Source organism: Haliotis asinina, chromosome 10, assembly GCF_037392515.1.
Source record: "Haliotis asinina isolate JCU_RB_2024 chromosome 10, JCU_Hal_asi_v2, whole genome shotgun sequence".
In the NCBI taxonomy this organism is placed as follows: domain Eukaryota; kingdom Metazoa; phylum Mollusca; class Gastropoda; order Lepetellida; family Haliotidae; genus Haliotis; species Haliotis asinina.
Genome location: NC_090289.1, coordinates 15,058,165 through 15,070,772, shown reverse-complemented (window position 1 = coordinate 15,070,772; position 12,608 = coordinate 15,058,165). Strand labels below are relative to the sequence as shown.

Below are 12,608 nucleotides of genomic sequence, written 5' to 3'. Positions count from 1 at the left end.
CGACATAAATGACCATTTTCCACATCCAGAGGATGTCTCAAATTAATATATGAAATTAGCCAAGGGCATGTTTGTCATGAACATCGGGAGAAGACATAACTGTCTGTGCCAGCTAGGAAATCACAGGAAGAAATTTTTAGTTGTTTCTGTGCTAACTAGTATTACTATTGTGTGAGAGAGATCTCATCGATTTCGGCTCCTGAGAACGTGTGTTTCAGTCTTTGTCTGTTTATCATAAATAAGGTTGCATATGATCCACTTGTACTTTGTACATCGTTTAGGGCATAGATATACATTTTGCTGATACTTCTGTCATAACTTTGCCGTCACCCTTTATTGGATGATAGACTCCGATATCTTGTGCTTTTATATTAACAGTAAGCTGTCATAGTATGTTGTAGTGAAGCAGTAAAACTTAAACAGCATGATAGTAGGCTGTAGTGAAGCAGTAAAAGCAATAACAGCATGACAGTAAGTTATTGGGAAGCAGTAAAAGCAATAACAGCGTGATAGTAGGTTATTGGGAAGCAGTAAAAGCAATAACAGCGTGATAGTAGGTTATTAGGAAGCAGGAAAAGCAATAACAGCGAGATAGTAAGTTATTGGGAAGCAGTAAAAACAATAACAGCATGACAGTAAGTTATTGGGAAGCAGTAAAAGCAATAACAGCGTGATAGTAGGTTATTAGGAAGCAGTAAAAGCAATAACAGCATGACAGTAAGTTATTGGGAAGCAGTAAAAGCAATAACAGCATGGCACTAAGTTATTGGGAAGCAATAAGTTATAGTTATGGATAACCGCATGATGGTATGGTGAAGTAGTAAAGGAAATGGTAACAAGTTTCCTTAATTTGTAACCTACTACAGGGCAGACGATGAAACGTGTTGTACTGGATGTTGCCCTTGTGTATTCAATCCATTATGTCGTTTGCATGCTGTACTTCCACTAACACAATATCAACGTATAAACAAATTCCAAGATGAAGCGTTTTTTCCTCAGTATTTTATGCCTTATCGGTTCAAGTCGTTCAATCCATAAGACCCGTAGTTGAGTAGACACTACAAACACCATTTGGTGCCTTTTGGCGAATACCTGACAGGCATTTTACCTTTAAGCATCCCCTTTGGAGTTTCTTTCCATGATCAATCGAGGCCGCATATGTTCTTATTGGATGTTAAGCCAGCGGAGTTTTAAGAATTGTGCATATTGATTTCCTCTTTACAATTCCACCGTGATTAATTATGAATAGTCCTTATCATATATTCTTGATATACAATGTAATTATTAACTGTTCTTGTCACGAAATGACTGCATTATTGCCGATAAATTACTGACGATAAATATTAACTCACTCTCTCTTATAATATGGTAACTTTACTCAATCGTCTTGTTCTGTTTCAAATTAGATATTGACAGTGATATGAACGATGTTGTATTGTACTATTGTTCAATAGTATTTTTAAAATGCCGTTTTATCTGTATAGTTAGCTGCTTTTCCGGTATAAATTGTCTTCTAAACACAAATTACAAAAGTTGCATGGATTAAATAACAATTTGCCAGACCCACTGACAGAAAGAGCATGTTTGCTTTCAAATGTTGCATATTGTGTCATTTGTTTTGTATTACTATGGTCATCTACCTTCAGTTGTCGGCGTTCATGATCAATAGCCCATTTTTACATGATACTGTCTAAAATAGTTTTCTACTCTTAAAAATACATGCTAGCTAGTTTTTACTCTTTTCGTAATATTCCGATAATTTTACAGTCTCGTCGTTATAGGACTGAAATATTGGTAAGGTGATCTTAAATTTTAACTCACTCACTCACTGTTTTGAATTCTTCAACCACTCAAGTGATTTCACTGCTGTCATCTCATCTGTATCTGCAGAGTATTCCTGATTGTAATTTGTAAAAAAAAGTGTCGCTGTTGGAATGTGGATGGATAACACTAAGAGCTCTTAAAACCCCGGTTGTGGACCCCGGGATATATTTGGTCCACGAACCTGTTTGCAGTAGGCTGAGCCCCTGTTTCGGTAGGGTAAGGGATTCTGGTGGCTGAGGGCGGCAATAGGAGCCTGGAACCGTGTTGCCCAACACACCACGTTGGCCCTGACTTCACAGGTGGTGGATTCGGCTGGTCACGCCATACCCTGTGTACGGACAAAATTCTTCTGCAATTATTGTACACTTTTGTACACTTTTATAAGGAATGTTTGTATTTTAAGTTATATTATATATCTACGTTTGCATAGAGTCCTATTTCAGAAAGCAAAGGTTCATGGACCAATCTGGTGATGTCGACCAATTCTATATGTCTCCATTGGTTGACAAATATAGCTATTTATGTCCTATTGTATACATTGTATATCGCCCCTGTATCCCTGGTATTTGCATGCTGGATATACGATGCAGCTGAACACTGTACTTACTCAGGCCGTGTGTCGGATGGGGAGCAAGGGGGACGAACCTTTCTCTTACATCATGAATCAAACAAATTCTGGTTCAGCTCGGAATGATAAGAAAGGAGTCTGGAAACTGAAAATGTTTCAGTTCCAAAACAGCAAGAACACTGGGCACGATTTTGAGTGAGTGAGTTAAAATTTACAGGCACACCGGCAGTATTATCTAAAACCAGTAGTATTTAAACTGATTGAGTGAGTGAGTTCATATTTAACGTCACATCGGCAATATTTCAGCCATATCGTGACGAGAAGATTTAACACTAAACTGGAATATATGCATACTATAAAAACCTGTCGACGATGGACAGTAAAACATTAGAATATCGCAGATATGAATATAAAACCAGCATAAAAAACATTGTAATTAAAGAAGACAATACATTATAAAACACGGGCTATAGATCGCCAACAACAGAAGGTAGATCCCCATAGAAGGGACCATGGGGACTTACAGTACCTTTGCTACCTGCATGGACCCTAGCTTGATTTACACCATCCCTTCAGCTGCTGGCGAGTGTACGGAATGCTAGCCACATTTAAAATGACAAGAATACTACGATTGAAAGCCTGGTAAACTTAAATTTACATTTAATGTTTTGGGACGTACCCTCTCAAAAGGACAATAATTTTACAATACTTCAAACCCCTTTGAGAGTACAGCCACTAACAATCTCAGTTACTAATCTAAACTACCAATAATAAAGAATATCTATTTACAATTTATTCAACTAATCCAATTCTTTTTAACATGCAATAATTAAATGAGATATTAGTAAAACGGTCCTTCATACCACGTGATTTAAAATAGGTACCCCTTGTGATGGAATATTCAACGCAATCAAGCAAGACATGCTTGACCGTGATTCTTTCATCACAAGGATCCTCACCTTTCAATAGGTATTTCTGCGTATATCTGGTGTGACCAATAGCGCATCGTCTCATAATGACCTCTTCAAATCTAGACTGACAACCGAAGTAAGAATAACCAATATAGGGTTCTATTTCATGTAATTTATTGATGCCTACTTGGTTGTCCCAAGACCCGGGAACATAACACTGAAATGGAATATACGTGTATTATAAAAACCTGTCGACAAAGGACAGTAAAACAACCAGAATATTACAGAAAAGAATGTAAAACTAGTAATTATAACTAAAACAGTTTATCTATAGAGGACAAAAATATATAAAAGTGGGCTATAGATTGCTAGCAGTAAGGTGTTGGCGGACTTTTGTTCTGACAATGATTTATGTATTTATAACGATGGTTCCAGCACATATTTACACCCTGGTACAGGGACCTATTCTGGTCAGTCCACGATGACCTCGGTGGAAGTGACCACTTTCCTACTATACTAAAATCTGTCGCCCCATCTGATGTTCCTCCATCATCAAGGCGGAATTTTAAAACGGCTAACTAGGCTTTAAATGAAACACTGTGTGCTGAAAAACTTGAAACCTGAACGTTTTATTGATGTTCCTGATGCTATTAAATGCTTCTCGGATGAATTGAATTCCACAGGTGATGAGTGTATACCAAATTCCTCTGCAGTTCCACATATTCGAAAACCATGCTTCAACGATGACTGCAAACAAGCTAGGAAGGCAAGGAAAAAAGCAGAACATTATTTCCGTCGCCATCCTATAGTGCATAATTGAAATAAATTTTAAATTTTAAATGCTATAGCACGGCGTACCTTTAAACAGAGTAAACGCCAATCTTGGCAAAATTATGTATCCAAAATAAATTCTCGGACACCTATGTCCAAGATACGGAACATGGTCCAGAAAATTAAAGGTAAAGGTACTAAATCTAGTTTCCATCATCTTAAACATGGAGATCAATGACTTACAGATAAATCAGATATTGCTAATAAACTGGGTGAAATGCTCGCTAAACACTCATCCTCTTCTCATTATGTACCTAAATTCCAACAATACCAAAAATAAGAAAAGAAAACTATTAACGTCAGTTCTGATAATTCTATTCATGAGCTCTATACCGTTCTTGATCAAGCCAACGATACTGCTACAGGAGCTGATAACATGCATTATCAATTCCTGAAGCTCTTACCAGAATCCTGTCTTCAAACTCTGTTGACTATTTTTCATGATATTTGGAGATCGGGTAACTTTCCTCCCTCGTGGAGTGACACCATAGCAGTGCCAATGCCTAAACCTGGACGTGATCATACGGATCCATCCAATTATCGACCTATTTCACTAACCAGCTGTGTTTGCAAGACCATGAAATGAATGATAAATAATCGATTTGTTTGGTACTTGGAAACTAATAACCCCATAACAGATATACAGTGTAGTTTCCGTAAAAATAGAAGTACTGTCGATCACCTAGTGCGACTAGAATCATTTGTTAAAAACGCTAATAAACAACACGTTGTGTCTAACGTTTTTGATCTCGAAAAAGCATATGACACTACGTGGAAATATGGCATTTTAAGAGATTTACATGACTTCGGCTTGCGAGGTCGATTGCCACAATTTATAGCCAACTTTTTAAATGACAGACACTGGGAGGAAATGGGAGGACACCCCGTTATTTATTGGGAGTGAGCCTTGTAGGGAGTACCCTTACTCTCACAAACCCACAGACTGAGAAGCTGTCGTGTTTGTAGGATTGTTCTGGCTTTGTTAAAAATATCGTACATTAACATGTAGAATATTTTGCTTTGATTGTGTAGGTAATCACATTATAACAACGCTAACATTGAGACCATTTTGATTTATCGAGAGACATAAGACTGTGTAGTTTAGAGTTTGAATCTTGGCATAGTTTGCCGGGTTTACCACTTTTACACTCTACCTTTTTACCTGGGGGCTGCATATTTTGGCATTTTTTAGTATTTCATCCATTTTTCTTTTACTTCTGGGGGCCCGCTGAGTGAGACTGCTTTAATAACTGTTATTTTATTGTGATAGAATGTATTTTGACGAGAGGGACATGAAGTGTTGTTATCATGTATGTTTTGTACATTATATTTCCTGGTATGGATCGGCATTGATGTGCATGTTTATGCTTGCCAATCCAGTTACGATTACTTGAAGAAATTAGTTTAAACTACGGATCAAAGTGTGATTACACGATGCCATTTAGGAAGTGGTCAAATGCAACATATGTCATATTTGGGATTTCGCTTCCTCAGTAAAGTACAAAATCTAGTACTTTTTTGGTTGAGTTCCATCCGGAATTCGAACCCACTCCCTCAGAGTCAGGCACCTAATCGCCAGCACACAAAGTCAGCCGCCTAACCCGCTCAGCCACCGCGACTTCCACTTTATTAACTAACTTCTTATTTCGTTTCCTGGGGGTACTCATTTTACTTTTTGGTAGAAAACCAGTGTCTAATCCCTTAAAACAACACCGTTGTCACTCCACCAAACGATTTTGACCTTCACCCGAAGTAAAGGGCTAACTTACAAGACTGTCCCGTAGACATCACAGGCTTGATAACGAGTTTAACAGCCACGCCGAAACGCCGCTTACATGTATAAGAAGGTGTATATCCATATAACTTTCTCCTTTTATCATGACCTGAACAGAAATTACTTTGTCGTACGAATTCATCTGAGATTTTCAAGTTGTAATCCACACACTGATTTCCAATTTTTCATCATTGTGACGTTCATCTCATTTTTTATTTCAGCATAACTCGCAAAGACAAGACCACTGAGCGGAACGATGACGTTTTCTGTTTCTCCGCGTTCAGTTACGTAATTTCCGCACAGCACCTACGACAATTTGTGTCGAAATAGTCGAGTCTCATCCATTGGTCTAGTGTACTGGAGTAAAACAGTCACCGCTTTCAAGAGTACTTGCCATATAAACAATTCATCCATGGACCACATTGGGTCATTAGGTGACACCAGCTTTGTGTTCGTGAGAGTATATGGATGAAAAAGAGTGACTGAGCATGACACGCAGCCAAATACCCCACATTCTAAGGAACTCTCGAATTGACAGTTTTTTAAGGTGTCGAGCTGAACAATTGGAATTCTGTTTGCGGTTTCTCACCATATCAGGACCAACATATTTGTTTTGTGTATAAAACTCTTTTGTCATGTGAACTTAGAGTCTAAATATACTGTTGTTTACATTGGGGATGCATCGCAGGCCCTATATACCAATATATGCACATGAATAATCTTGAATCTCTACCTTGTGTAAAATTTTCCAATGTGCATTAAATTAATTGTCATTTCACTGTAAATGTATCGAAACCAATATGCATGTGTGACTGAACAACCCTGTTTACTAAAACTGGAATGAGGACTTTGTCCTTTTTGAAGACGTGCACATATTAGTCTGTGAGAGACATTGCCAGTTATGTGCATGTGCTCTGGAAAACCTTGTCCGGCCCGACATTCCGTTCAGTTTAGTTTTTGTGGGCATGTTCATGTTGTATTGTAACTTTGAAAATGTGGTTATCCGGGCGTACTGTCGAAAATTTTGTTAATACGATGTTGCGGGTATAACGTTAGTAGGTAATCAGGCGTTATCACTGTGGCGTTCGACGCTCCAGACATGAAGAAAAACAAAATACGTTATGCAATACATGCTTTATTGTGGTCACTTTGAGCATAGCTCATTATGGAAATATCTTGTCTCCGAAGATGGTCGTTGAGACGCTGAAGCCTTCTGTCAAGTTCTTCTTCACTCTTTATTGTGGCCACTTTGTTACAAAATGCAGTTTGCACTGCTCATAGACTCTTGATTCACATTGTTCAAACGATGATGCCAACCTTCTCGATTACTGTTCGTGCGACGGCTATCATTCAGGAATTGGTTCCACATATCTTTTTTTCACTGATATCTTTGTGTATGGGTTCTCCCTCGTTAATTAGAGTAGAACTGAATCTTCTGCTATTCACAGGCACAAGTTCTCCAAGGCAGTCGATACTAGGGGTATTAAAAGAGCGGTACTAGTGTTGGGCATTGTCACATTGCACTGCTATTCGACAGTCCGGCTGTATATTCGATAAAACAGGCGATAGTTGAAGAAACCCCGTATACTCCTCATCACAATGCTACACCTCATTTACCATAACGAGGGTTTAAATCTCACTTTATGTAAACAGAGCATCAAAACAAACTGAAATCCAATCATGTATTTTATTAACATGGTACTGAGATCATTTTTTTCAAGATTGGAGGAATAAAATAGAAATGAGCTCTAAGGGACAATATTATAAAAATATTAAAACTCTACCCTCATTTGAAGCCTTTCTATTATTGCCCAAACATATTTATTTTCCATTATTAAAATTCAGAACTTCCAATCATTGGTTACCAGTTGAAACCGGGCGCTGGGATAAAATTCCAAGAGAAAATAGAACCTGTAAATTATGCGAATCCCCAGCAATTGCATATGAGTTTCACTATATTTTTCGCTGTCCTGCCTTTAACGAATCTATAAAAAAATGAATACCAACCAAATTATTGAAACACTCAAACATTGTATCGTATAAAATTTTGTTTACTTGTTTTGATTTTACTGTACAAAAAACAAAGTTTGTGAATGTTATCTCTTCTGTTATAAGAACTGTTAGGTAACAGACATGTCATATCATCAACTGATTTGTTATAATATATTGTCATACTCTGCCGCCATTTTGACTGTATGTAAAGATTGATGTGTGTAACATGTACTCTCATACCACCATTGGTGGTCTTTGGAGAATAAATGAAGTTGCAGTTGAAGTTGACTACAGTCGATTCGAGTCACTGCTTCACGGTTCAGTGACTGCCGTGGATGCATGCTTCCCCCACGAGGCGAGCTAATGATTTTGCTCCATTCTCCCTCGCACGGCCACGGGAATTAATCGGAAATGGATATTCTTAAATGAGGTAGGTTAAATGTGCCCTGTACGTGCTTTTGAACCTTGAGCTTGCCTTGACTGGCAGGGGTAATGGAGGCGAAGAATGATCTGAATGCCACGAGTGGCGCTTAAAATGTTGAATAAAACATATTTCACATGAGTATTTACTAAACATGAGTTAGGAAATGTGAGAGCACAACCAAGTGAGGAAACGGGAGTGTACCTTTGATGGTGGCGATATTTTATTTTGAGATGAAAAATATTTTTCGATCAGAAGCGAGGAAAGTACGTTGCCAACCGCTGCTCGCTTCGCTCGCATATATGAAGACTTGTCATATTCTCTATGCTGCGCAACCCCATTTGCGCTACAGTTTGCCTGTGGTTCTGATCCGCCATTGAAATGCTACGTGCCGTTGTTTGAGCGTTTCTAGTTATTTCTTCAAAAACATCTTTCATATACACCTTTAATTCTTATGAGGGGAATATACTATCAGGTGAAATGTGTTTGCATGTAATAGTGATAGTTTCCTAATCTAAAAAAGAATTTTAGGATGTATTTGAGGTGTGTGAAATATATGACATATCGCCGATCTGTTCTGATCCGCCATTGACATGCGACACGCCGTTGTTTGAGTGTTTCTAGTTATTTCTTCAAAAACATCTTTCACATACACCTTTAATTCTTATGAGGGGAATATACTATCAGGTGAAATGTGTTTGCATGTAATAGTGATAGTTTCCTAATCTAAAAAAGAATTTTAGGATGTATTTGAGGTGTGTGAAATATATGACATATCGCCGATCTGTTGTGATCCGCCATTGATGCTTGTGATGTTTGAGGGTTATAGTTCTATAACTTCTTTCTTTCTTGTTGATCTTATTATTTGACAAAACTGGAATGTGTTTACAACGCTTTGTGATAGTTTTACACTTTCTGTTTTTGAGGGGTGTGTGACAATGTCAGTTATTTTTTGTTAATGTCCACTTCATTCCCCACATGCAATAAGATATCTGAGTTAATAATTAATGTAAACAACAATGTCTGAAAGTAGATGTTTTTTTAAAAGCTGACGTTAACGCTTGTTCTGGCTATACTTTTGCGTACATTAACATGTTTTGGGAGGGAAGGCCGCGGTGCATTATATATTATTTCATTTATTCACCTATGTACTTCTTTCTTTTATTCTTTTCCTTTACTTCTTTCATTCATTCACGTATAATTCTTGCTCTAAAGTCTTACTACGTACTATAGTTCATTCATTCACTTATTGTAAAATTCCGACTGATACAATAAAATGGACGAAGTTCTGTTAAACACAGCTGAAGTTGCGCTGGGAACGAGCCAAGTCGCTGTGTGCGCTGAAGCATTGCGAGGCACACGTTAATTAGTACAAATGGTAATGAAAGAAAGCGAGTGACCTGTCCCCATTGTAGATTATCCCTGTCCATATATGTTTTTGTTGACATTGTTGGTAGTTATTGTCTTCTTGTGAGAGTACTAATGTCTCAAAACATTTGAAGAAAATACACCAGGTTTGTACTTGTAGGATATTTATGTGTGTAAGAGATAGCTAAATTTGTGCACAATCGCCAACGTGTGCAGGGACCATGTAAGTCCATCTCGGGTCCTTGCGGGTAGCAAATGGTGACCCGCCTTCAGTTCCTGGCGGTCTATAGCCTGTTCTCATTTTGTATGGCTTGTTTGTATTTTGTGCACTGTCCGAAAAGTGCTCTTATATAAACATTAAATGCTAGGTTTAAATCCGACTGATCTGATCTGACTCACGTGACGATATGGCAGAAATGTTGCCGATGTGACGGTATACATTAACACATAGTCTCGCTGAAATTGTTTTCATCAATGATTTGTTTTAATTTTTTTTTCATCGAACTTTGATCATAAGGATAAAGTGCAACAATTTGCATTGTATTAAACGTAGAAAAATTTCTCAAGTCTCAGGATAGTTATATAGACATTGGCATATGCTGTTATGCAAACCCAAACAACTAAATGTTGTAATTAAGTTAGCTTGCCACTGTGTCAGACTGTTTCGTCATTATGGACTGACATTTATAGCTGTGTTTTGAATAAAAGTAAATATTCTTGAATATAGGCCAAAAGTCAAAATTAGTTGAATTTTGTGAAATGATACCCAAATACGCACTTTCATTCACTGACAACATTCAAAATATGGGGGAAGAAGATGTATTTTGAGTGAAAGTAAATATTCTTGCACATGTGTCAAAATGTTTTTCGCCCATGGGCGAGATTTTTATAAAACGTGTTCTAAATTTGCTCAGTCAAATGAAAATGAGCTGAAGTTTGTGTCATGGTACTCATGAATACACCTTCATTCATTCAAAACCTCCAAAACGTGGGAAATGGTGAAACATGGACCTGTCCATGGGTCACTGGTCGCCCATTGGTATTTTTTCAGTTTTTCATCCTTAACACACATCCATAAGAGCTGCATGATTATTTTTGTCAAGTCCCCTGTGAGAGAGCGGCCACAGTGCGGAGAGTTTCTGTGAGTCCAGAATTAAGTTGTGACGTGTTATATACTGTTGTGACTTGTTACTTACATAACACGACTACAGACTGTTTCATCGATGTCTAAATGTCAAGTATATCCGTCCTCCGAACGTTTTCAACTGATATATTTGTAGAACACATTATCATATAGATGTATTACTTAACTGTACTAGTCAGTCATAGTCATTTCCTTTGGCGTTTCATAATGGAGTTGGGGTTCAAATCCAAGTGTCTCACCGATCATGTTTTTGTAAGCACAGCACCCGTGTTTATGGGTTTCAGCAAAGTTGTAAAGGATTAAGTACATTCGACTTTCGTACATTCGGGCTTTCCTCCTTCATTCAGTTGGCAAAACGTGATTTAATGGTACGTCTGTGCAAAGTTGCCTTCGAAAGAACATTCAGTCACTCGTAGGCTCAGGGAGTACCTGGACAAGACTAGGACTACGCCGTTCAGGCACCTTTTCGGTCTGAGGGCCACTTAAAGAGTTAACCGCACATTACAGTTGTTGTAGAATTCGAGGGTAAGTCTGAAATAAAGTGATATACATATATATATATGCAACGCTGTATGCACGCATGCTACACATCACATAAAACTAAATAATCGCAGGCTAATTCTATCACAACATTGCACAAACTTTATCAGGTCGATGGATTTCTTACAGATTCGTGTACCGCAAGATTGGAACACGAAGAGAGGTTGTTCTATATTGTACTTCCCAGCTTCTAAAATGCCTCTCAAAGAAGTTCTGTCACACAAATACTTCGGTAAGGCGTTGACTAGCTCTGAAGAAAAAAGCATATGACATTGATCAACCACACTATTTAAATACATCAATATATACATGCACTTAACCAAACACCATCCACTGTCTATGATAAGTACAAAAGTACAAAAGTACAAAATCTGCTAGTTGATATTGTAACTGTAGTTTAGTTTACTCTGACTGAAAGAAAACTTTAAATTTGGTAACAGTTTCATTTGCAATCTCAAAACTGAAAATATCAACAATATCGGAAGGTATGACCACAAAGAATGATTCTCAAATAATGATTGTGATGATCGTATGCAGCATCACTGGCGACCACATTAGTGCCTGAAGGAGCCGCCCCTTGTACGAATACCATATCTGTCAGTCTCCTCTTACTGGTAATAAAATGTCGAATTTACAACATTAGAACGTTCTGTGATTATTCGTGAAGTTCCTGTGTCAACTCCTCAGGTGGTGAATAGGATGATCGCTGGCTCGAGCTTAGCGTTCAAGATCGACAGTCACAAGCATTTCGATGGAGTTTATATCAGGGTACAGTAATATTACTCTGGTGTTCTGTGAATGGGCAATGGCGGCTAGAGAACAGTAAAACCTAGCGTTCTCAACAGTGAACATCGGACGACTTGCTAGGTGAAGGATGTCAGAATGTGGTACGGCAGTGGTATCCGCCCCTTTATGTTCATAACGATGACAACTGAATGTCACAAGTATTGTATTACGGTCCAACTAGCAGCCATACGAAAGGCGAACCCTGCTATCAGTGAACTGCCGCTGAAGGATTCAACTGCATGAATCGGATCGTCTGCAAGGTTTATCAGACCGATACATTTATCAGACCAATAAGTTATCAAGTTGCTGTTTCCTTGGAGCCTGCACCATACCAGACCTCTGTATCTGTTCCTATCTGCCAAGAAAGGACGTCGGACGCATTTTCCTCAGACCAACCGCCTACAGCCTTTTTATTCTTTCAGGTACTGACTGCCATTCTACTTTGCCAA

General features: G+C 38.2%; 1 protein-coding gene across 1 annotated transcript in view; it reads right to left on the bottom strand.

The window, feature by feature from the left end:
* Positions 1–11,299: 11,299 nt before the first annotated feature.
* Positions 11,300–12,608, bottom strand: part of LOC137297936 (uncharacterized) — a 41,041-nt gene continuing 39,732 nt past the window's right edge. The window contains exon 8 of the mRNA XM_067829926.1: positions 11,300–11,364. Coding sequence (XP_067686027.1) covers positions 11,324–11,364 — 41 coding nt within the window. The 3' untranslated portion in view covers positions 11,300–11,323. The remainder of the gene's footprint in view (positions 11,365–12,608) is intronic.